The following is a 25,349-nucleotide window of genomic DNA, read 5'->3' on the forward strand; positions in this document are numbered from 1 at the left end:
TTCGTGAAACCATATGACAGTTATCATGTAAATTTCTAATGCATCATTGTGCTGAAAGACTTCATCATTTCACATGATTAATTAACCGCCGTATATTTATTCATCCACTTTCTCCAGGCTGCTTTGGGATTTTTCAAGTTCGGAAACGAGTTTCTCTCTAAAATTTTCTATTTGCAGTATTTTGAAATTCCTTTTTCTATTTTATTGAATCACATGAGAACAAACTATCTCATTTTGCCGGTGAAAATCCCAAATCACGCACCCCGGTTTATGACGTTGCGGACTTCTAATAATACTTCATTTTTTAAACGGAAAACTATTCAACGTTACATCTGGAAAACGGTCGTGATTTGTCCTCCCTGTGCGTTTTAAATTCTGAAAATACTTCAAAGAGCTATGTTGATTTGCTCATCATCAAAGCAATAATGATAGGTAAAAGGAAATATTTAAACAGCGCAAACGAGATAAGAGGCTCGGGAGTTTGACCGTCAATTTGCTCGACATTTTTACAAAACATTCTTCAAAAAGCGAATAAGGAAAATCAGGGACATTTTTACATGACGTTGAATATTTATCCATTTTAAAATACGACAGGAAGTCTGAGAACTCTGATACGCGATTTGGCAGTTTCGTATATCTTCAAAAAACTATTCGGACTTGCCATTTTTACAAAAGTCTCTCCCGCGAAGCGTTGCATCCTTGTAAGTAATTTATTCATCTATTTTTTTCTTATCGATCGCACCGGGGACTTTTGTTTACCCTTTATTTTTACCTCGGCGGTCTGTTAGTACTCAGATTGTTCCTTTGCACAGAGAGCGCTTTGATTTAGAGCGCGGAGCCGAAGCTTGCTTTGAGAGGCATGCCAATCACGAGGCGCCGTTTTATCGCCTCTGCAGCAGAAGCGGCTTTTTACGTCCTTCCCTTAAAGCCCATTTAACATGTTTGAGGAAGCTCAAAAAGCACTAACGGGCGGCAGAACCTGGTTGTCAGCTCAACTGGAAACTTCAAAACCGTTGCCCTTAAAAATGAAATACTACGATGACGTAGGAAAGGGACCGTTGGTACGGAAAATTGTCACCCATGCAAGAAGAAAATTTTTCCCCCTCCCCTCTTCCGGTCAATGATTGCGAGTGAACGCCCCCCTCTCCTTCATTCACCAGATTCTGACAACGTTCCTGACTTACCTTATGAAATCATAATCGAAAACCGCAGGAAACAAATTCCACGCCGTCAGTCGCTTCCTGCTACCTGCCAATCGTTCAACTTTTCCTTCTCGGAAAAGGCTGATTTTATGCCAATCACTCTCCTAGAATCGGTTTTTTTTCCATATTGATGAGCATCTTGAAACGAAAGGAGGGATTCATGGAAATACACTACTATTTGAAAGAAAAAACGTGGGCGTCTTTGTTATCAGTACATTTCTCTCCTATTCCTTATAAATAACTCCCCATAAAATTGTATCAATCAGAAGAGAGAGGGCCGGTGGGCTGAACTTTGGTGCCTCTGGGGTTGGCGCCCCCAGCAAGAATATATTTTTTGTATCCCTCAAAAAAGGAAGGGTACAAAAAGGGGTACCCCCTGCCTACTAAGAAGAAAAAGTGCAGAATGCGAGAAGGAGAGGATCCTGTTGATGAGGAAGGAGAGAGCAGTTTCCATAATTTTCCGTTTATCTGTAATGCAGATGTTTGCCAATACCTGAGTCTTAAGCACACGTCTAAATCATCTTATTCTCAAAATGAAGTACACGTTTATGGATTAAAACCATAAATTTGATGGATTTGTACCCACCCTTACAACTTTACCGGCAAATTTATCTGGTTAAAAAACGAAGCAGAGCAACTGCACTTTAAAAATGCAAAATTTATCTCACCAAACATGTGTTGCCACCATGATAGCAACTGCACTTTAAGAATGCAAAATTTATTTCACCAAACATGTGTTGCCACTACGATAGCAACACACAACCGAAATTCATGTATATTTCAAATGTGCATCAGCGAATGAAGCGGACATGCTAATATGAGGCCTTACTATCAATGAACACAGAAATAGGGCTGCGGGTCAGAATCACTCGAAATGATTATGAACGACTGATCAATCCCTTTATTTCAGAATTGCTCATTATTATTCAACTTACTGCAGTGGTGCCACGTCTGTTGCACCAATTATAAGGTCAAAATAAAGCTTGTCACGATCACAGAGGAGGCTTGGAGGCAAATTGCATTAATCCACCACAAAGGTGTTACTGCTTCAAGTCATACTTTATCTAGGAGTCCGTTTTAGGATATATTACGTCGGCCGACATTATTTTACACTATGATACTATGCAACCTTATTTTAACCATCGCACCATATCTTCCTCTTGGTCAACAACACGAGGAAATAAAACTTCGAGTAATACAGAGGTATAAACAAAGGTTTCCTGCAGTAAGGATAGCAGTGAACTTCAATTCAGGTTACCTCAGGTCACTTCCGTCATCTGAACCTAAGTTCGGTTTGTAATGATGTGACCGTGACCAATAACTTGAGTTGTCTGGGTCAAAAACTCTTGTGTTCTATACGGTTCAATCCTTAAAATCAATTTTTTTTTTCTTTTCTTCCTATGAAAAGTCATAAGAAATATCACACTTCCAAGGTTTAAAAATTTCCTAAAACATTACATTCGTATGCACATATATGAATACCCTAACCCCGAAAAATCGCAGCCTAAACAGTGCCTCTGCATGATTTGGCAACCCGGAACCCCCGACCCCCCCCCCCCCAAAAAAAATGAAGCGTTTTATGATCCGCCCGCAATCAACTCTGACTCCCCCGTCGGGCGCCCCCCCCCCCCTTCCGTCTGGATTGATCTCCCTACGTCACGCAAGAAGGGCGCGTCACACATACTGTCGCCGAATCTTCCCTAAATTCCTGGTTCCACCACACGCAACCCATCGAGAAGACTTTTCACAGCTCTGGCATCGCTGGTAACGAGTCGTGATGCCATTAACTACCCGCCCGCGCCCATCGCACAGGCCTCCCACCGGGGTTGCAAAATATAGGGTTTTCCGGGATGAAGTCCCACGGAGAGCGATGCCTAATCCGTTTATTTCGTCAGGTGATCCGACTACTTTCCCGCACCCCCGCCTGCGGAAACCACACTTTGCATCTCGGAAGCAGCCTTTTTCTCGCTGTCGTTCATAAACTCAAAGATAGATGATGATGATTATTCCGGCGTGGTTTCATACTAACCCACCCTATTTAGGCCATTAACGACACCTCTTCCTGAAGACATCGGTCGGTTGAGTATGTCGACAAATCACTGGATCTCACGGAATCATGTTGCAGTATTAATCGTTATAAATTGGACCGAGTTTATCAGAAAGGAACCAACCCACATTAAGTTGAAACTGAGAAAAAGAGGTTTGAACTTTTATTCCTCCATGAGACGCGATGTAGAAAATAAACTCTAACCCCTCTTCTCATACACAAATGTTTATTTTTTGACTTTGAGTTTTTGGGCTAAGAAAATATACGATTAGTGGAGCTCAAAGTCATGCTTAACTCAATTTTTTAAAAAAATTGGGTTCATTCCATATTTTTGATGAACTCGGTCCAATTGTACTCTCTTTTATTTTTTTAAACTACAATTACAAAATACTTTCTTATAAAATAAGTCTCTGTCAATTTGATAATTTTTTTAAATATCCGTGCGGGAATGGCAGAGTTTTTACTGGAGCTGTGTGTAGTAATTAAGGGAGGGGGCGTTTAGCTGAGAATTTCTAAGTTTTACTCAAAGTCGACGAATCCAAGAAAATCGTGAATTGCAGCGTTACACGTAATTTACGGACGGCTATGCGGACGATGTAACGACACGGCGGAGACATGAGCTTTTCCTCATTAAAAGGATGTTATCTCACTCCGTGGCTTGACGGAAGGTTTTTAAAGACTTCGGGAGGGTGGGGTGGATCTCTTTGTGGGTTTAGCTTTAAGCAGAGCCTGCTTCACAATGGGGAAAAAGTGAAGGGGAGACATTTTGAAAGGGAAAAATTAAACGAAAGACAAAGTCCCGTAGGAGTATCAAACAAAATGGTGTGTATACCACTTGGAAGCTATAAAAACGCATGCTCATCCCCTTCAGTCGAGATTTTCCACCCCTCTCGCGCGGTCCCCCGCATTTTCCCGGCGGGGGTGGGGGTGGTTTTTCTTGAAAATAGAGACCTTGAGCTCGTAATGTACTTTCTTTGACGCATCTCATTGACATGAGTTGAGAACCGCTGATCCATGCTGGAATTTTTTTCGAAAAAAGTATACGTATCTGGCTCCATAATCTTGACGTATTTCTTCACGTTATGAAGAGAACGCTTCGTGAAATAAAGAAAATTCATATCTCAATCACGGATTTTCAGACTTTTTGCTTCCTTTTTATTTTCTACCAGGCGTACTATCGAATGCGTTTTTAAGGACATTCTTAAAAAATAATCTTAAAATAGAAGAGAAAAATCTCTTGGCGTGGCAGGCTTTGCGACTTGTCGATTGATCTTCATGTTAACCACGGAGAAGGATCGATAAACAGGGTGTTGACAACGAACACCTTAATAATCGATTCTTCACCAAAGCTTCAAATGGGGCAAGGAAACATCCCGCACCGAGATCTGCCTTGCTAAGGAAAAATGCCGTATGAGCCTCTAGGCGCTGCCACATTTCCCCTGGCAAATCACTAATTTCCAGGAAAATTTTTGAATATTTATCCACCAATTTCTCAGATAATTTTGTTTGTAATTTGATCTAAAACGTCTGAAAATTTCAAGGAAAAATATTCATATTTTTTCTCAAAAATTTACATCTTATCGAAGGAAATTTGGCAACCCTTGAATGTTCATACGGCGTTCTTCCTTAGCACGGCATTATGAGGTACCGCAATTTCACCCTTGACACGTAATGTAGGGCTTTAATTCACAGCCTCGTCTACCGGTCCATTGAGTGCGCATCAACCAATCAGAGACAATCCCCGGATTCGACAATGGTAGGCACACTGCGTACCCAGAGACGCACATTGTCCTGCACCTGCCGGAAATTGGCAGACGAAATTGGTGGCACCTCGCTACGCTCTCCGGCGGATTAAATCGCACACACCGCGTTTCGATACAGATTAATCGCGTTGATTAGCAACGGCATATCGGGAATCGAAGACGAATTTGGACGGATTTGATTCAAGTTATGCCGAAGGATATCTCGTTTCGAAACGAGAGTCAGCTTCAAATCTCCAAACGAGGGATTTACAGGTTAAACAGGTGAAGCCGTGCGTACGCAGGTGTAACGAACTAGCAGCCGGCCCTAACAAGAGTTGGGCTTTTAACGATGCTAGAGCGCAGTGACAGGAAATTAAACGAATGTAACCCGATGACTGTCAAGAAAAAGAAGGTCGGATTGGCCCAATTTCCAATTTGGGGGAACCAAGAACTTAGACGCATTTAATAAGTAAATTAAAAAAAAAAAAAAAAAAAAATTAGATGTTTAGGGAAATAAGAGGTAGATACGCCGCAGCTAACTCAAAATTTTGGTTCGTTGTTGCCGAAAAATATACAATTTAGACAATTTTTCACGTCTCACTAATGATTCAACTTTCATAGCCGTTGGTTCCTCCTTTAGCCAATTTGGTTTCACTCAATATAATCTTGAATCACCAGTGAACATTACTGACTTGATGAAGATCTATATAAACTTGTATTCCATGTAAAAATATCACTTTTTGGAATTTCTATGAATTCCATGCTAAGGAAAAACGCTGTATGAATATTCAAGAGTTGCCTTTCCTCCGATTGTATGTGCATTTATGAGGAAAGTTATGCATATTCTTCCTTCGACTTTTCAAATATTTCAGTTTAAATTGTGAAGAAAATTGTCGGACAGATTCAAAGAAAAAATTTACACTTTTCAAAGTAAATTAATTTTTCATCCTGTTAAATATGGCGACCCCTGAAGGCTCACACGGCGTTTTTCCACTGCACGGCAGTATTGTGCGGTTAAATTTGGCGAAAGCGGGGTTGTAATTTTTAAGCGCGTGGAGCGGGGATCCAAATGGTTCGAGCGGGAGGAGAAGGGGTTGATGAAGGAGCGACTAAAGTGACGAGGACGCTTTTAATTAATGGCTCCATTGAAATCTGCCAAGATTTGCCTTTGATTGGGAAGCAGGTGACGCGACGCCTAGTACCGCGAATTCGCATGACATTCGATTCTATGTGCCCCTCCTCGTCGCCCTGAAATGTCCCGGCGAATTATTCAGTGCCTCTCGATTTCGAACCCGATAAAATCCATTTAAGCGCGTATCAAGCTTTCAATGACAGATGGTAATCTCTCGCTCAGCCCCACCGGTCGCGCAGTCGAACATTTAAGACCTCTTATATCGAAAATTGAATGCAGAGTCTGCAAAGAAATGGAAATCACATTTGTATATCATAGGGTGTTTCTGCCGTGCTAAGGGAGAACGTCGTATGTGCCATCATGCGTCGCCAAATTTCCGATAAAATACGAATTTTCACAGAAATTGTTGGATATTTTTTTCAAATTTTCAGACGATTCTGTGCAAACTTTAGTCTGAAATAGCTCAAAAGTTCAAGAAAAGCTATGCTCAATTTTCCTGAAAAATGCATTTTTTGTCTGAGAAATTTGGCAACTCTCGAATTTTCGTACGGCGTTCTTTCTCAGCACGGCAGTGTTGTCCACTAGTGCGTCATCATCTAAAATATTTGCTTTCTCATCACCTTTTCTGCACTTCCTCCATACTTCACGAAAAATTCTTCTTGTCAGGAGTTTCCTGGAATCCTTGCTTTTCCATTGCCTGTTCCTCAATTTTCCCTCGCCTTGCACGCATTCTGAAGTCTGACAAGGACAGATTTTCACAAAGGTTACGGAAATTCGGATTTGGGAAGTAGAAATTTTAGAGACGTCAACAGGGCCGGATTAAGGGGGTGGCCACATGGGCCTCGGCCCATGGCGGCAAATCTAAGGGGCGACAAAAATTTGCAATTTTTTAAAGTGCAGGTATAAAAAAAAATCGGATATATAAAAACAAAATTACAAACGAGAAAATGCGACAAAATCTCTCATTTCCTGAGAGTATAGTAATTTCTAATTTTGTCGTCTCTTAGTGATACAAGAGACAGCACCTTCAATAAGTCGAGTTAAGAGAGAGACCAAACACGCAATTTGGTCTGAAACGGCGCTACTTAGAGAGAAATCATAACGAGGACTTGAGTTGAAAAGGAGAAGCCCTCGCGGCGCGGCGATCGGCATGTAACACATATAAGCGCCTACAAGACTGCGCGAATACTTCACGCATTGCATCAAACACAAAGCGGTCATTGCGGTCAGCCTGAAACGGATAGCGCCTACAAGAATGCATGAATACTTCACGCATTGCGCCAAACACAAGGCGGTCAGCGTGAAACGTATAGCGCCTACAAGACTGCGTGAATACTTCACGCATTGCGTCCAACACGGTGCGGTCTGCGCGGCGCGGCGGCGAGGTTTACGGAACTTAATTTCCGCGCATAGTTTCGTGAACTTTTGCTAGAAGTGTTGACAGGGCTTTCCCAAAAAATATGTTAAACGCGAGTAAATGCGTCTTACACACCGTCGCACCCCTCCCCCGCTGGCACGTTCAGTTGATGGTTTTTATCGAGTTTTTAAACGAATGAGAAGGAGGCGGCAAAATATAGGCGGTCCATGGGCGGCAAAAAGGTGAATCCGGCCCTGGACGTCAACTGCCTTGCTAAGGAATAACGCCGTATGAGCATTCGAGAGTTGCTCAATTTCCTCGAATAAAACACGTGTTTGTTAATGAAAGTCGTGCATATTTTAGTCGTGCTGAAATGTTCATTAATTTTAAATTAAATTGCGTTCAAAATTGTCTGAGTTTAAAGAAAAATATTCATAATCTTCCGAGTAAATTCAATTTTTATTGAAGCAAATATGGCAACGTCTGACAGCTCATACGGCGTTCTTCCTTAGCGAGGCAGTGTCCTGAATAACGCAGAATCTATCTAAGATTTTGTGGGAACGTGAAATACTTGACCATGTATGAAAATTGCATTCACCGGGGGAAAAAAAAAAAACACATTGGATCTAGAGTCCAGACTCTTAAAAACATCGACAAGAAAAAGTACTCTTGATTCCATCAAAATCTAGCTTAAATTAAGAACCAAGCCTCTTAATTTTAGCGGATTTCGTTTTGATTCAAGCAAAAATCCGATTGAATCAAGAGTATTTTTTCTTGTCAATGTTTTTAAGAGTTTGGATTCTAGATCCAGTGTGTTTTTTTCCAGTGCTTGCGCGGTTCCTTCGTTAATTCGATCGCAAAAACGTCTAATTTCTATTTGCTCGCCCCGGCCATAGATTCACCTGAAGTTGAAGCTCAAAGCTCGTCAGGTTAGACGAAAAGTATTTGCTCCGTTAAATGGATGCTGAATCGGTCTTTCCGGGATTGCTCGAAAGTATCCATCGCGCCGAGTCGGAGTTAAAAAGACAACATTAGCCCGAAACGCGGCAAGTTTCAAAGACAAACTTTTGCATCGTAACAAGTTAATGTGCCTTAATTCGTTGATCAGGGCTTATTTACTTCCGCAACTTTTGTGCCGTCCGACCGTCCCCTGCCCTGCCACCCCCGTCCCCCTCTCCCTCCCCCGCCCCCGCCGGCCGGCGCCCCCGTCGCGTCGCGCTCAGAAGAATGCCTCGAATACATCTCAGCTTCCTTGCGCTCCTTTTCATTTCCGGTACATTTCATAAGTTTTTCCCCTCATTTCCGCTTGTTGCTGGAGCGTATGCGGGCGCGCAGATCTCGTCGGAGGTCCAACGCCGCGATGCTGCCGCCGCCGCTCCTCACAATCGCTTCAGTCTGCCGCCGAACTAAATATTGACCTTGTTTGCGGTGGTAAGAGACAGGGGGTACTCATACAGAAAAAAAACTCACCGTCTTCATCCGTCTTTTTTCATTTTCCTCCTCCACCCCTTCCTGTCTCTCTTTCCTCTAAACTTTCACTATTTCTTCTTTTCCTCTTCCTCCTGCTCTTCGATTTTGACTACGGGCTCCTCTTCTTATTCCTCCTCCAGACTTTGACTGCATCCTCTCGTCCTCCTCCTCCTCCTCTTCCTTCTCTTTTTCCTTCTTTTTCTCCTCCTCTTTCTCTTCTTATTGCTTCCTTCTTCCGTTCTTTTTTCTCCTTTCATTTTCCTTTTTCTCCTCCTCTTTCTCCTCCTCTTCTTTCTTTACCTCATCTTTTTCCTCCTCCTCTATCTCCTCCTCCTGTTTCTCCGCGTCCTCTTTCTCCTCCTCTTTCCTCTCTTTTCTCCTCCTCTTTCTGTTCCTCTGTGGCATCATCTACTTCCATCTCCTCTCCTTCCTCTCTCTCCTGCTCTAAACCTCGTTATACTTCCGCTTCCTCCTCCTCCCCTTTCCTTTCCTTTTTTCTCTTTCCTTCCCGGAAAAAAGTGTCAAAAAAGTGTTCCTTTTTCCCACTTCCTTCATGGAACAAAGGGTCCGGGGTCATCCTTTAAAATTGTGGCACTACCCAAATTTGTTGGATGATATATGGATATTTCTAATTAATTGTGGTAGTGCCGCAATATTTGAGTTAGTAACCTAATTTATTGGGGCAATACCATTATTCATTAAAATACTACCACGATTATTTGGGGTACTACCCTAATACCCTATAGCTACCTACAGAACTGAATGCAATTTCAGAGACAGTTCCGTCGTCTAATTAAGGAATCGTGTGATTTCCATGAAATGTCACAACGTCAGCATCAAATTCTTGCTTCAGCCCAGGCTACGAACATTATGAACAGATAGACACGCTTTTCAAACGAGCACATTGAACTTGAGACGCGAAACTTGAGGTTTCTCGGATTTTACGCTTTCAAACTTTCAGAACGTTGATTGACGTGAAACTTGATTCTAAAACTGTACTTCACTCACGAGGCATCATATTTATTACCCTTTTCAATGCAGTTTATTCGAAATACATCATCATTAATTATTGAATCAGCAACGCAAGTTTCTCTCGGCGCTAATTCAGGCACCGATGAATGGTTTCGATTTGCGTCTAAAAAAAGAAACAAATTGCAGTGTCACAAAAGTCTAAAAGCTGTTGTGCAAATCGCTTGAGCTTTACATCAGCCATTCGAGATTCAATCATATTTATTCCTGAGGATTACATGCGTTTGTGTGCATGGATACAGAAAACATTTATTAATGTATCTTTAAAACATGAAATATATTCATTGAAGCTTCATCCTATTATTGAGGTCGTCATTCATATCGCTCGGAGTTGGGGCAAAAATTACTGCCTGGAGTAGCGCATTCCCTGCATGCTTTTAATTTTTTTAAATTTATTTTTTCATCATCTTTATCCAGACTTTCTCAGACAAAATAACGTAACCCTTTATTCCAAAATTCACTCAATTCACTCAGTATCTTCCAAGATTTTGACTGAAATATTTGTCCAAAACGTACCTAACTTTTGCGTGAAATTAGAAGAAAGTTCCTCGTTTCCGAATGTCTAACATTTTTCTCGCGACAGTATAGACTGCGGGTAAAAATTTTGCAATTAATTACGTTCTTTCGTTCGGAAAACAACGAGATTTCACTTTCAAAAATCGATATCCGTTCAATATCACTAAATTTTCTCAACGAAGCTCCTCGCTAGTTTCCCCTATCATGCTTACTAGCGGACCCATGTATGATATGTGCCTCCTCGCCGTGCGCCGTGTGGGATGATGTTATAGGCTCGGCGTTTATTTTCACGCATCATTTACCCCAGCCGCGGTTTGAATACTTTGCAAGTCGGAATTCGATTAAGGTAAACTGGCCTCGTAAAGGGGCGGTTTTCGGGCAGCGGCCGCAAAAGGCCCGTCGCGGGCGGCACCGTGACAGGGGGGAGGGGGGGGGGGCAAAGGCGGCTGCGGCCCTTGCTCCTGGCTTTTATGCTCGGAACTCATCGGAGCAGATATCTTGCCAGCGATTTGGAATGGCACGCCACGTGGAGGGGCGGGTCGCTGAGAGTGCAGGAAAAGCTGGAGCGCCTTCACATTTTCATGTATGCAATATTGCCAGCAATCAAGCAGGAATAGTTGTATTCAGGCGTTGATTTGAGCCTCACGATTTGAAGGTCCATTGACCGCACCACTCGAGCGAGCCGCACCCGTTCTGTCGTGCTAGGAAAAAACGCCGTATGAACATTCGAGAGCTACCAAATTTTCTCCAATGAAATGTTTATTCTCAAGGATATTCATGAATATTTCAAATCGAAATTTTCAAATAATTTAGATCTAATTACGGAGAAAATCCTCCCAAAAATTGAACGGAGAATATTTACGAGTTTTCCTGAAAATTCGAATTAATAGAAATTTGGCAACCGACGAAGGCGTTTTTCCTTAGCACGGCAACGTTGCTGAGAGTGCAGAGTGCCTTCAAATGTTTACATATGCAACATTGACAGCCATCGAGGTGGAATGGTTATATTTAGGATTTAATATGAACTTCACGACTCTAATATCACTAAACATGTAGGGACAATTTCCAGGAGAGCTTTACGTTTATCAAGTCGCATTACACAATTTTACATGTGTGCTTTTATCTTAGAATGTGGCAAAATCATAATTATGAAGGACTCGATTAATTTTTATGCAAATGTTGGGCATGACGAAGTTATGAGAATTTTAACCCCAAAACTCAAAAATTAACATACTTTGCGGTTTGAGAACAGCCCAGAAAACGAATTTTTATGAAAGATTACTTGATTTATAGCTAATCCCATACACGTCCACAATTGTTGGGAAAGTGTCTTGTTATCAGGAGTGCCAACATCTCTAATTTGAGTTGTTTGGCACTCGGATCTTTTTTTCTGTGGAAGTTCGCGCCTTCAAGATACGTCTCATTTCACAACTTGGATATTGACGAAAATAAATAAAAGCAAATTAATGAATACAAATTTTAATATTTCTGTGTTCTCTGTTTGTTTACCAGGCGAGATGTGATCGACGCCGGAGGTTACCAGCCGTCGGATCTGCTCCGCGGAGGGAACCGCGAAAAGAACGATCACCTGACGATCCAATGGCTGGCTGGTATCATCTCGGAGATCCGCGGTGAGGTCACCGAGCTGGCCGCCTCGCTCAACTCATCGGCCGAGTATCAGAAGCGTCAGTCCCTCTCCACCGACATCGAGATCCTTCAGAGGGATGTTCAGAGTCTTCGCGCCGACCTGGAAAATCTCAAAGCTGTTCAGACCATCAATTCGGCCAAGCTCAGTGAGCTGGACCAGGAGGTCGAAACCGCCAAAACCCAAAGCCTCAACGCTGCCACCGTCTGCTCAGAGGTAGGTCCACACCCCGCTTTGTTTGTGATACAGTGGTGTGGCATGATTTGGGATTCATCGATTGATCTGCCATTTAAACCTATGGAAAAGAATTGATAAACAGGGAGTTTGCAGCGAACACCTTGATAATCGTTTATTTATCAAAGCTTTAAATGGGAAAATATCGATAATCGATCATTCACCCCCCGCGTTGTTTGTGAATTTGATAGCCTAAGTGCAAAACCACGTACTTCTCAGTGGCGAGGCGTGAATGGCGGTTCTGTATTTCTTTGAATAATTGTGCTTTTATCACTCAAACGTCATGGTTCGAAGCTATTTTTCTCTCAATGTGGTTTACTGACGAAAAGGTGGAATGTGGTATACGGAATTCTCACACGTGATCTGAAATTATAAGATAGCGCGCACTTTATATAATTTCGCTACATAGGTGTATCCCCGACCCAATTTCATAAGTGCAGCAGCAGTTATTTATTCAAGTAAAATTTACTTAATGAAATTTACAGACATATTTTTTTCGATAAAAAAGCTCATCGCATTAAATGCGGCGTTCCTTACGCCTGGCAGCAAACCAGGTCGAACTTAAAACGACCAGACGAGTCTTACAGAATGTATAATCACGCTCACTCAGATTACATTTTGCAAAAGGGAACCAAGAGCATTCCAATGTTGTTTGGATTTTGCGACTTGTATTCATTGCCGTGAAATCACTGAAATCATGCAACAAATTAAATTTACAATGGTAATTTTCGTCTTAAATTAATAGTTTTTTAGGAATAAAGATAAAATTTGTTTAGGTGATCAGTATACGTTTGCAAGGTAAAAAAAATGCACAAACTTAGCGACATTGAAATGCTCTTGGTTCCTTTTTGCAAAATGCAATCCATTTTATTTACTCTTCAAGATTCATAAAACGCGTTATCTTTGGAATGCAAATTTTCCCTCTTGCTATCATTCTTGCAAACCATGTGCTATCACTTTGCACTCTTCTTCCCTTCCCGAAACACCAATCCGTGTTGCGAACCACCTCTCGCTGCAGAGTACTATATACCTATATCCTAAATCTTGATGAATATTCAAGTTTCGTTTTTGTCGTACATCATTCGCAAAAACCTGAGACCCAACTCGGATCGAACTAATAGCATACTTTGATTTCCACGGCGTATGCGATGCTGGTGAGGGTGTGTTCCTCAGGGATTGTCGCATTGTCGAAGGCATTCCCGCAGTTTTCTACCTGGATCTCGATTGAATTCCCGTCGGAATCCCTGACAATAAGCGAGTCAAAAAACACCTCGAGCCAGGATAACCGCGCGACCGCACCGTGACCCAGGGTGGTTTTGGTTTATTTTTCTCTCTCCTGCTCCACTACTTTCATTCTTTATCGGCATTTATTTAAATCCTCGGTATTGATAATCTATCCTCTCTCTTCATCCATCACCGAAGACCTCCATCACATCCCGAAGATGCTTGAGAAAATACTGCGGCATTCAGATTGTCACCATGCCTGTTTCCGTTACCAAGCCTGCATGTCCAAGGTGTCTGTATGTTTCCTCTTCACTCATTAAAATATAGGTACAAATCGCCATGCCGTATATTTATCATTGAAATTCCTTAAGGCTACTCGAAAAAGTAAGGGAGTGCGGCTGCTAAATAAACATCCTTACCTTAGAATTCCAAGACTAATTCGACCAAGTTTCCTGTCACTCAGCAGGAACGTTTTTATTGGTATATGTAGGTAAAAAGTTGAGCTATTTTGATTCAAAATATCACTGTAATCAGGTTACCATATTGTTTTTTTTTTTACCGAGACATAAGAAAAAAATTTGTCCAAATTATTAATCCTCTCTTGTGGGCGTATTTTTGCTGATAGAAACTTTGTGTTTAGGAGGTGCGCGCAACATCTCTCCGTTTAGCATTAATAAGTCCTTTTGTCAACAGTTTTTCAGAAAAATGATGGAAAAAAGAAAAAAACATTTTTTATACTTTCAGTAGAAATTTTTCTAGTTTCTTCTAGCCAAGGAAATAAAATCCAGAAAAAATAATCTCCAGAAGATTTTCTCCTTCACTCTCTCACTCAGCTGCAAGAAGTAACTCATCGGCCGGCAAGCCCACAAAAATAAAAAACAATAAATAGCTTCCATTGAACCGAAAAGCATACTCCGACCCCCAGAGCCAATGACCGTTCTCGCAATCGAAACCAGACCAATCAGTGCACGTAATCACACTAATTTGATAAATCACAAGCCCAAATGATCAACTCTACGGAGGAGAGACCTGCGAGTAAGAGAACTTTTCAATTGGAAACGCGGCTCCTTTTTTTCTCGGCGGATCGCAAACCTATACGTGTCGGGTCGGGCTCCCGCCTCACGGAGACGCCGCCGCACAGTGGATCGAGTCAATCAGAGAGGTCGGACAAAATTTGAAAACTTCAAACGCTCATGACTCAATTTATACAAAACTTTGAGAATTCAAAGTGGTTCCATTGGTTTCCTTGTAAAATTTTCTACTTGAGGCACCCCTTGAAATGTAAAATACGACGAAATAAACATCAAAATTTTCAATTTTAGTCAACAATTTCATGTCCGACCTCTCCGATTGACTCGATCCACTGTGCGGCGCACAGTGGAGCCAATCAGAGAGGTCGGACAATACATTTTTGACTTAAATCGCAAATTTTAACGTTTATTTCGTCACTTTTTAAATTTCAAGGGGTGCCACTAGAAGGAAATTTTACGAGGAAACCATTGGAACCACTTTAAAATTCTCAAAGTTTTGTATAAATCGAGTCATGAGCGTTTAAAGTTTTCGAATTGTGTCCGACTTCTCCTATCGGCTCGACCCACCGTTCGCCGCGCCGATCGACTCGTGCACATCATAGTTTGACGGCAAACAACTGGAAAAGGGAAGAATTTTCCCTCTGACCTCTCACGTAGGAGAGGGCGTTTTATCGGAGACGCGAAGAATTTAATTTGGCGCCGGGGCGATGCGATGCAACCGGCGTTGCGTCTCGGCTCGCCGGGGAACGACCGCTCGCGGTGACTTTCATGTTCGAAGCGTGTAGACGTCTCGCTCTCGATTTGGGATTCGGAGTCTACGCCGCGTACGTTTGTCAGTCGTGCATGTTTCGTCGGATTTTGAGCGTGTGTTTTGTTTTTCCGATTGACAGCAGTTCACCGACTCCAACCGCCAGGAGCAGCGAGCTGTTTATTGAAATTGATAGATATAGCGGTTCTTTTCCGAGGTAAAGTGTCTTTCTTATGCAATCTCAAGCAATGGACCACAAGGTACGAATTTCAGCGCTCTGATACATGTTTCTTAATCAAAATTTCACGTTAAACACGATACGCAAAACGAAAATTACCGAAATCAACTCCTTACGCAGATACTTAATGATTCTTGATGCGTGAATTCAAACCACTCGCTCATGAAAACTCAATGCTCTACGTGATTCACATCGCGCGCTAAACTTTTATCATGACAATCTCTGCGATATAAAAATCTGGCAACCTCAATCTTAACCCTTTGTTGCATGAGCTAATCGATGATTTTGGTGAGAAAATCTACATTGTAGAGTATTTTTTCGACAATAGAGTAAGTTGAAATTGATTTTTGTAGTAATTTTTTAAGTTAGGAGATCAGACTTATAATGCTTCCCAGAAATCATTTCTTGCTTTGATTCAATTTAATACTCCAGCATAGAAATAAAGCTGAAAACCATTTGTTGCTTTCATGCAACGCTATGCAATTAAGGGTTAATGCTTTGGCTCAGCTATAGCAAATTGCTTACAGTTTGAACAACACACGGTGGGAAATGAACATTGCTCGATTGAGAAGATTGCTGAAACCGTTGTAGTGCGCGATTTGACTTCACGTAGAGCTTTGAGTTTCTTGTCAGCGGGCAGTTCATCTTCCTCGTAACCAATGTGAAATAAAAACGTTAATATCTTCGTTATGAGTTGGTTTCAGTCATTTTCGTTGCGCGAATCGTGTTCTGCGTGGAAATTTGGTTAAGAAACATGTATCAGAATCCTTTAATTTGTACCTTGTCTAATGGTCCATTGGCTGACCACTTGGCTCAGTTTTGCGATTTATTCAGCTCTCTTCCCAGTAAACAGAAAGGAACTCGACAAAACTTATGAAATGATTATAAAAATGTTGGTCGAACTACGTCTTTCCTCTCCTCGGCTGTGTTGCTCGCGTAGCCCTTGAAACACCACAAAGGATACATCAAACGGAGCCACGAAATATGGTAGTAGAGCCAGAGAAAGGACGCGCGCGGTGGATAACGGCGCGGAGATACAACTATTCGTGCTTGATGGATGTCTATGTTGCATCTGTAAAATTGAAGGCGCGATGGCGCGAGGCGTGGACTCGCAATGTTGCGCTCTAAATGTTGGCCAGTATGTTGTCAGTTTGTGTGAAGAATTAATTCTTCAATTGTTGCGGAAAGCACAGTAAAGTCAATAAGAATAGCATGAACACTCTATGGCATGAATTAATTTTGGATCTCAGAGTCTATGGGACTCTAAGTAATCTATTGTGTAGCTTGCATTAAAAAAATAGAGAACACGAGTTTTCAAAATTTTAAATTCAAGGGAATCAATTTTTCAAAGAAAGAAAAAACTAACGAAATTTTGCAAAATCGTGCCAGAGGGGCAAAATTCAATTTTTAAAACCCCCGAAAACACGTTGTTACGAATTCTGAACGCTACGCCATAGAGGGTTACAGCTAAAAAGTGTTTGAAAAATTCGTTCTATACTTAGTCAGCCTTGACGGAGTTGCCAACGAAGATTCCGCCTACAACCTTGTTACCCCACCCATTTTCACCAGCGTACCATCCCGCGCGTCGCGACAAGCGAACAATCCGCATAGTTAAGAATATGTTGCAGTTTCGCGAATCACCACCCTCGTGTCATCCGTCGAGTATTTAAATTTTAACGTTCGTCGACTCATGCGAGGGGTAGGGACTTAGGGCGGCGGGTGGCAAGTCGTAAGCTCGGAGGCATGCACTTGCACAGGAATGTTGAATTTGAGTGCTGCGTTTATAAAACTCGGCGTCATTGCCGTATTTAAGTGAAATTCCGCTTCTGTCGTTCGTCAATATGTTGCGTATTTTGCATGCAAAGACCATAAAAGCAGGATTTGAAAGCCATGAAGTTTTCCCGATTCTGCAATTGGTGATATCAGAAGTAATTCATGCTGCTCTTGCGTTGAATACAAAGTTACGGGCTGTATAGACATGCCGCCCGTTCCGGGCTCAGAGGCCGAAACCTCCGGAACTGGAGCCGTAGCTTTGATCGCTCCGGGTGCTACGCCCGGAAACTGCCTGTGAGCCCGGAACGCGGACGGTATGCCTATACAGACCAGTGGCGTGGCGTGCTTTGCGATGTATCGATTGTTATGCCATTTAAACCTATGGTAAAGAATCGATTATTAAGGTGTTCGCTGCGAACACCCTGTTTATCGATCCTTTTCCCTAGGTTTAAATGGCATAACAATCGATATATCGCAATTCACGCCACGCCACTGATACAGACCGTAAGTGCGGCTTCCAGGGCCGGAGTTTCTTTTTCAGTGTGACGATTGTTTAAATCATTCACACGGGTAAAAAAGAATTTCAGTGGTCACTAGATACCTGGTTATGTAAGCTCACAACGGAAATTTAGTAACCAATACTACTAATTGTTAATCGTGGAATTAGTTATAATTTAAACAGCTGCATCGCACCGACACTGTCAGACATCTAGTGGTGACCAATAGTTTTTTTGTGTAAATCAGGATTCTAGTACCTATCCAACATTTTTTTTTTCGTGTTGGTTTTGACCCAATACAATTTTTGGACACACCCGTAGTTACTCGTGACTCTTCTTCTGGTTATGCCTTCTCGTATACCTCGTATACTCCACGCGTTATTTTATTTCGATTTTATTTCGAAGTCATAAATTTTAAATAACTGCACCGTTTGGCAACTTTTCCCTGTGGCTTTCCCGCTCCCAGAGTCATAGCCGCGTTTTCCGCGGTTATTAAATTGTGATACAAGTCTCCTCGCTTTTCAGACAAGGGTCAATAAAAGGAAATCTTCGTTAGGGAGACTGCTGCTGGTTGCAACATTGTTCGTGTGCCCAGGTGTCCGGGGAGCCGGGTTAGCATAGATTGTGCTTTCATGCTTGATAAAGCATCAAACTGCACTTCCCACCCTTAAAAATTCACGAGGTTCTAATTCGTAATTTTCTCTGCAGATTTATAAATCACAGAAAATCCCCTCCATTTCTTCGAGCTGAGGAACTTATTAAATTTGCATCGCCTTCTTTTCTTTTCTCTCCTCTCTCTTCCCTCATCCTACATTTGGTGAGTGTATCTCTGTGACGTGAACCCTACATCAGGAATTTGATTCCGTGCTTTAAACAATGGCATCCCTCCGGTGAGACCACGAAATTTTTCGATTTTGATAATTGTAATTGTATCGCATTTGTGTTGTTTTGCATTAAGGAACAACAATTTCTCATACTCATTTTAAAAACAATGTATGCTTCACGAGTTTCCCTATGTAGGTAGATGTTCCTGTGGACAAGCCAGGAATATTGAGCGGTGCTTAATACGAATCCAATTCTCTGAAGGAATACTACTCGGCATGTTTGAACGGTCCAACGAATGCTCCTTCTGTAGTATTTGCACCGTTTTAACAATATTTTATGGAGTGAGCTTGACAAAAATGTCATGGCATTTGGGAGAAAAATGAGTTTCTAGTAAATACGAATTCAACTATAGTCATACGATGTTTTCTGCAAAAAATTCAAAGTCGAGAAAAAATAGTGTGAATCAGAAAACGCTTCGTTTAGTTTTGTTCTTACAATTGATTGTTTTGGATCATATTCGAAACTCTTTTTCTCGGTGTATAGTTGACGTGGCCTGGTGCGTATATTGTCGAATTCGGTTCGTTTGCACTGATACAATTGCTATTTTTTGCTATTTTATATGTTAGAACCATCATGATGCGATTCTAAGATGCGCGTAAGTGACGAAAACTGCAATTTTGACGCACATACGCGGACTTTAGCCATCAGATAAGCTCAAAATTGCAAGGAATTTGTTTTTATCTTCGAGGCTATAATGTCTGTACAAATCGATGGTGGGGAGAAGGCTGAAAAAAAGTAATAATAATACATTTCAAGATAAAATAAAGATTTTAAGCTTACCGGTGAGGAGCTGACAACCGTAAACAATATCCAATGGATGAGAACTTTTCCTCGGCAGGTATATCACAACATATTTACAGTGGCGAGGCGTGAACGATCGATTTTCGATATTTCTCCATTTGAAGCCATGGAAAAGATTCGATTAATAAGATGTTCGTCGCAAACACCCTGTTTATATATCTTTTTCCATAGGTTTCAACGGCAGATCCATCGATACATCGCAAAGCATGTCATACCACCGCACATCGATGTGAGTAGTGTGTAGGCTGTAGGATCATGTCAGCACCCATCCCAGGGTGAGGTTTATCGACTGATCGAATCTCTTGATCCTACTCTCACGTCTTAGATCCTTTTTGACACGACGAGCTGTTTTCTGTCTCGCCTGGACCCTCGCCCCTCAACCCCTTTTTGTCCTTGGACCATTACAGCTCCCACAGACTTTGAGTAAGGCTTATATCAGTTAAAAATACGTATAAAAAAAAGAATAAAACAAATAGTGTTGATTCAACTCGATGGAATGGAAGCGTTGACATGGCGCTTGACAGCTCCCAAACAACCCAACCGAGAGGATGCATACAAGTGGCCGCATATCGGTGCGTTTTGTATGGTGTCAAATAGTTACGCTGATAAGAGCGGATAGATTCTGGGTCAGCCCTTCGAAAGTGATACGATCTTTTAGGGTGCAACGTGAACGAAGTTTTTATCCCCCGGAAACTGTGCCTTTCAGTGGCGTGGCGTGCTTTGCGATATATCGACTGATCGGTCATTTAAACCTATGGAAAAGGATCGATAAACTGAGTGTTCGCAGCGAACACCTTAATGATCGATTATTTACCACAGCTTCAGATGGGGATATATCGATAGATCGCAAAGCACGCCGCGCCACTGGTGCCTTTTCCCACGTCAGCACCTGCTACCCGCTTATCGATATTGAACCGAAAATAAACATAAACTGACTCCGAACGGCATGCATATTCATGCACAATCTACGATACATGATCTGTTAACCATCCTTTATCTCGTATAGCCCAGATTTGCCGCGAGGGAAGAATGTGAAAGTGTATTTTCTTTAAAAACACACCAAGCGGGGGAAAAAATAATAGTTTGTGATGTTTAAAATTCCTTACTATGTTAACTGCTCGGTGCTACTTTTAAAAATATTTCATCAATATTCATCGCCCAAAGATTCTAAATTGTATCAGTAACTGGACCACATTTTGCAAATAGGAGCCACTATTTCTGGGTTATTTCAGAAACAATTCATGTGTCATTAATTTGCAGATAGGCGCTTTTTTAATGAGCTGCAGAAATAATTGAAGCGCTGGGTGTAGAAAGGACATTTCTGAGTTGTGATGTCTCAGAATTTCAACTAACATTTCATCCGCATTATAATTAAATAATATGGCAATCGTTGAAACTTTCCGTAAATTTTCCTCGTGATTTTACAATACTGAAAAGGAAAAATTTCAGAAAATTCGCCCAATAGTTTCCTCTCTAAAAAATTAACCGAAAATAAACCGAAATAATTCTCAGAAACACCGCAGCCAAGTAATGCCCTTTTTGCACCCACTGCCCCAATTGTGGTTAGTTATGGTGAAATTGAGCCCAAAAGAGGGTTCGGTTCAATGTTTCACTGCTCAATCTAGATAATATTTTTCTAATTTCCCATTGGTAGGTAATATCTCTTATCGCAAGACAGGTACAATTTATTCACGTTCCCACCAAAAGTTCCGATTAGCAGACTAAACCATCCGCAAATGCGTCCCACCGATTATAAGCTCGTATCCTTGGGTAAACATTAATTTCCTTTCCGGATCAAAAAGATACAGCAGCATGACTTCTATTTCGGTCCCGCTCAAAAAGAGAAGCCTTCAATGTAAATTTACGTTTCCGCGTATCAGATGAGAGATCGATTTCCCTTCGCGTTCGTATGTCCGGATTCTAAAACTCAAGAACCTTAATTTTCCTGTGAGTAACGTCACATACATCGTTGCCAGGCTAGGGAAAATAGTCGGCAAAAAATTAATGTAAGCAAATACTGTTGCTATACTTTTAAGTATGGATTTTCTCCTTTCGCGAAGAAATTAATCTCAATCTTAAATTGATTCCGAGGTATTGCGGTAGAATAGCTTCACTCGGACAAAAAATACTAAAATTGAGCCACATTTTGCAATTAGGAACTAAAATTTGACGTATTTTTGCTATACGGAACTAAAGACAGGTGGGAAAGAAGGGGTGTGCTCGTTAATCGAGGGCCGTGAGAATGAATGGGAATTATGAAGCGCCAGTGACGTCAGCGGCGAAGAAGCCGGCGCCGTTGCGTTGTCTCTCGTGGTCCGCATTAACTCATGAGCTCTGTCCTCAACGCTCTTTTGCCGTGCCCACGGCTCATGAGTGCCGCATACATTTGGCGGTTACTGTAAAATCCCGCTTTCCCATTTCTCCAAAGGGAATCACGCCCGTTTTTACATTGTTTCTTATGTAGATTTCTAGAGCACATCCCATCTTTCCTACTCGTCCATACACTCGTCCTTTAACAGAAATAGTCTAATTTCTGGCTCAGTTTAGAAACAACGTATGTGCCAATAGTTTCCCTATGCGCATAAGTGTTTTTACCGATGAGCCAGAAATTGTAGTTCCTGATTGCAAAATATAATTCAATTAATGTTATACCACACAATTTCTGCGCAGCAGCACATTTTCTGTACACTTCTCACACTTTCTGAAAATTTGAAGAAAAATGTCAACAAGTTTCCCAGTAAATTCGTTCTTTGTGAACGGAAATATGGCAACGTCTGAAGGCTCTTACGGCGTTCTTCCTTAGCACGGCAGTATGCACCTCAGTAGATATTCGTTCTCAATTTTCTCATAATTGTTTATCTATTTGTGTTATCGTAATATGAATTCGATCGGCAACACGTGAATAATTATTTAAACAATTATTGGTCGGGACACTGGGAACGAATAACCCGTCCGTAATTGAAGTGAAGTCCAATAATGAAGTGGCCGGAGGGCAGAGGTTGAAACCGCGGTCAAGTTAAGCACGTATGAGTCGGGCAAATATTGTCACAGACCGCACGGACGCGGTCCACGTCCAGTAATCTTTGTTTAAACCCCATTTGTTTAATCTACCAATTAGTGGGAGCACTTGCAGTTCCCGTTCGGGGATGACGCGGAGCGTGGAAAAGACAGGGGACGAAGAATTCACTCCACGCACTGGTAACTCCCGACTAAACAGGGATTTGAAAAGGAAGAGAAAAGGAGAGAGCCGAGAAAAGCGACGACGAGGAAACCGCCCGCACTCTGACAGAATCCATTCCATCTTTGGTCGGAATTATTTCAGATCCTTAAAATTGCAACGGAAAATTCTCCATTCCCAATATTAATTAGTCTTTAGGAAGCCATGCCACACGGAGAAAAAAACTTCGTGCGTGGGACCCGAAGTTTAGGTCATATAGATCTTAAGGTCTAGCTGTCGAGGTTCGGATCACACATCTGAAACTTCAGTTCTTACATCTGAAGTACTTCAGATGTAAGAACTGAAGTTTCAGATGTGTGGTCCAAACCTTAGTAGCTGGACCTTAAATGTTCGGATACTCAATCCAAAAACTTCAGAGATCCTTATGACCTAAACTTCGGGTCCCACACACGAAGTTTTTTTCTCCTTGCATCGACCACTTTTCAGCCCAGCCCTCCGAAGCGCCTCGTGCCTTCACGGAAACAAAATTGAATGTTGTTTTAGCATTTATAATGTTAAAAAAATGTGCGACAAGTATAAATGCTGATTTTGCAATTTAGAAAATGTTAGATTAGCTACTTCCTCGGTTAAATGAACAAATTCAATGTTGAGTTATTTTTTAATGTAAAATCAACTTCCGATACTTGTCGCATATTTTTTTAACAGGGTATCTACTGAATCAACGCTCCAATTTTTCCATGTTTCAGGCGTTACGCGTTTTACGCGTTCCTTTTATGATATCATATTACAGAGTAAGATCTAAAAATTTTAGGATCAATACTGCAATTTCATCGAACGAGTACGCGAGAGTAATGCGTTTGAGTAATTACACCAGCTACTTGATGTAATGTTGTTCAGTCTTTTGTTTAGCTGAATTTTTAAACGTTTTTCATCATATTCTATCCATAAAATTCCTCTTGAAAATGCAGCCAATGAAGTAATTTACACGGCTCATACTTTGGTGCCTGAAACACGGCAGAGCAGACACAACTTTTCCGGAAATTAGCAACTAAGCTTTCTTTTCAATAAGTTTGTCCACATTCTGAAGTGCACGGAATTTTGATACAACTATTACGACGGTTGTGGGTCTGCTTTTGCCAACCTCGTGGTTTGAGGGCAAAACGACGTCGTGTCCATCCATAGCTCACATCGCGGATGCTATCATCGCGATTTTTACAAGTACGATTTTGCATCCGCAATAATTTTGAAGTGCATCGCTAGACAAATTGGCGTAGAATATAACAGAAAATGTCTGATATATATGCCTAACGATAAATATATTCAATTCCAAGTTTCTTATTGTAGCATGAAGACAATCATATATTTTTCATTCATAAAACACCTACACGTTTGCACGCATCAGATGTGAAAAATAAAACATAAGAGCTTTGAATTTTGTAATAAAAGCGCTGCCATTCAATTATTCGGGTAGATAACCGTGAGTCGTATGCCACATCAAAACTGGAGGGTCACGAACTGAACTGTTCCGCACAAAATTGGCTTAAGAGTTGAATTTCCCGAGAGTTTAGCAGGAAGTATCTTGCACTCCTCCGGAAAGGGAAGAGTCTACTCCTAAATGACAACTTGCACCAGCCATTCTCAGTTTCAAACAAACCCATGAACGGAGAAATACTGCACCGTTTTCCAATAAATACCTGTCTTATTGATGCGAAATCGGAAATTAAGCAACACGGAAGACAACACTGCCGATAAGAATTCAGTAAACTCCGTGGAGTTCAGAGTAAGTTTCTCCGGGAGTCGTTTTCCGCAAAGATAGAGGAGGATTTCGACACATCACCGAAGTAGCACAATGGACAAAATCGAGGGTTTTCCCAGTCAAGAAGAGGGTACAATTAGAGTTGCCGCAGAAATTAGACGGTTAAATTCCCTAAAATTTCCCTGATTTCTCTGACGCATTTTGGTGAAATTCCCTGACAATTGAAGAAACGCCAGATTGTTAAAAAGACATAGTTAGAAATAGTTACCACGCAAAATTTTTTGTTTGGAACGTCAAACCCATCCGAGAGAGCAAAAAGAGGTGACTTGACGATTTTTCCCTGACATTCTCGTCATTTTCCCTGATTTTTTAAAATTCCGTGACATCTCCCAGTTTTCCAGGGAGGGGGAACAAAAATAAGAAAACCATTTTTCAGATTAAGTAAATCCAAAAACATCCAATATGAGCAAGTCAAAAAATGAAAAAAGGAGAATTTAAGAAACACGCGAATCTTATGCACACTCCACTTTTTGATTTAATTTATTCGCACACAGTTTCTTTTAGCATAAATACGTTCAATTTCACCCCCTGTGAGCTGGCTCAGAAACTTAAAAGGAACAGTGCTTCAGGGCATGCGGTATCAGCGCTACCTCCTTAATTCATTGGAAAAGTTTTCTAACCAACACCAAACACGGCGAGGGCCGCAGCTTAGACTTCAGAGAACTGTTTGCGACGGTTGTTTGTAGGCAGATGTCAGATCTGAAAAGTTTTAACGACTTTAATTGTTCCTCCAATGTTCGCTTTTTTACATCACACGCTACGTCTTAGCAGGACAAGTGCTTAC

The 25,349-nt window shown here is 41.5% G+C and overlaps 1 protein-coding gene across 1 annotated transcript in view; it reads left to right on the plus strand.

Moving 5' to 3' along the window:
- The window catches only part of LOC109042835 (protein scabrous), a 105,042-nt gene that overhangs the window by 22,937 nt on the left and 56,756 nt on the right, over positions 1–25,349 (plus strand). Inside the window, 1 exon segment of the mRNA XM_072297776.1 lies at positions 12,008–12,356. Coding sequence (XP_072153877.1) covers positions 12,008–12,356 — 349 coding nt within the window.

The sequence above is a fragment of the Bemisia tabaci genome, chromosome 3, assembly GCF_918797505.1.
Source record: "Bemisia tabaci chromosome 3, PGI_BMITA_v3".
In the NCBI taxonomy this organism is placed as follows: Eukaryota; Metazoa; Arthropoda; class Insecta; order Hemiptera; family Aleyrodidae; genus Bemisia; species Bemisia tabaci.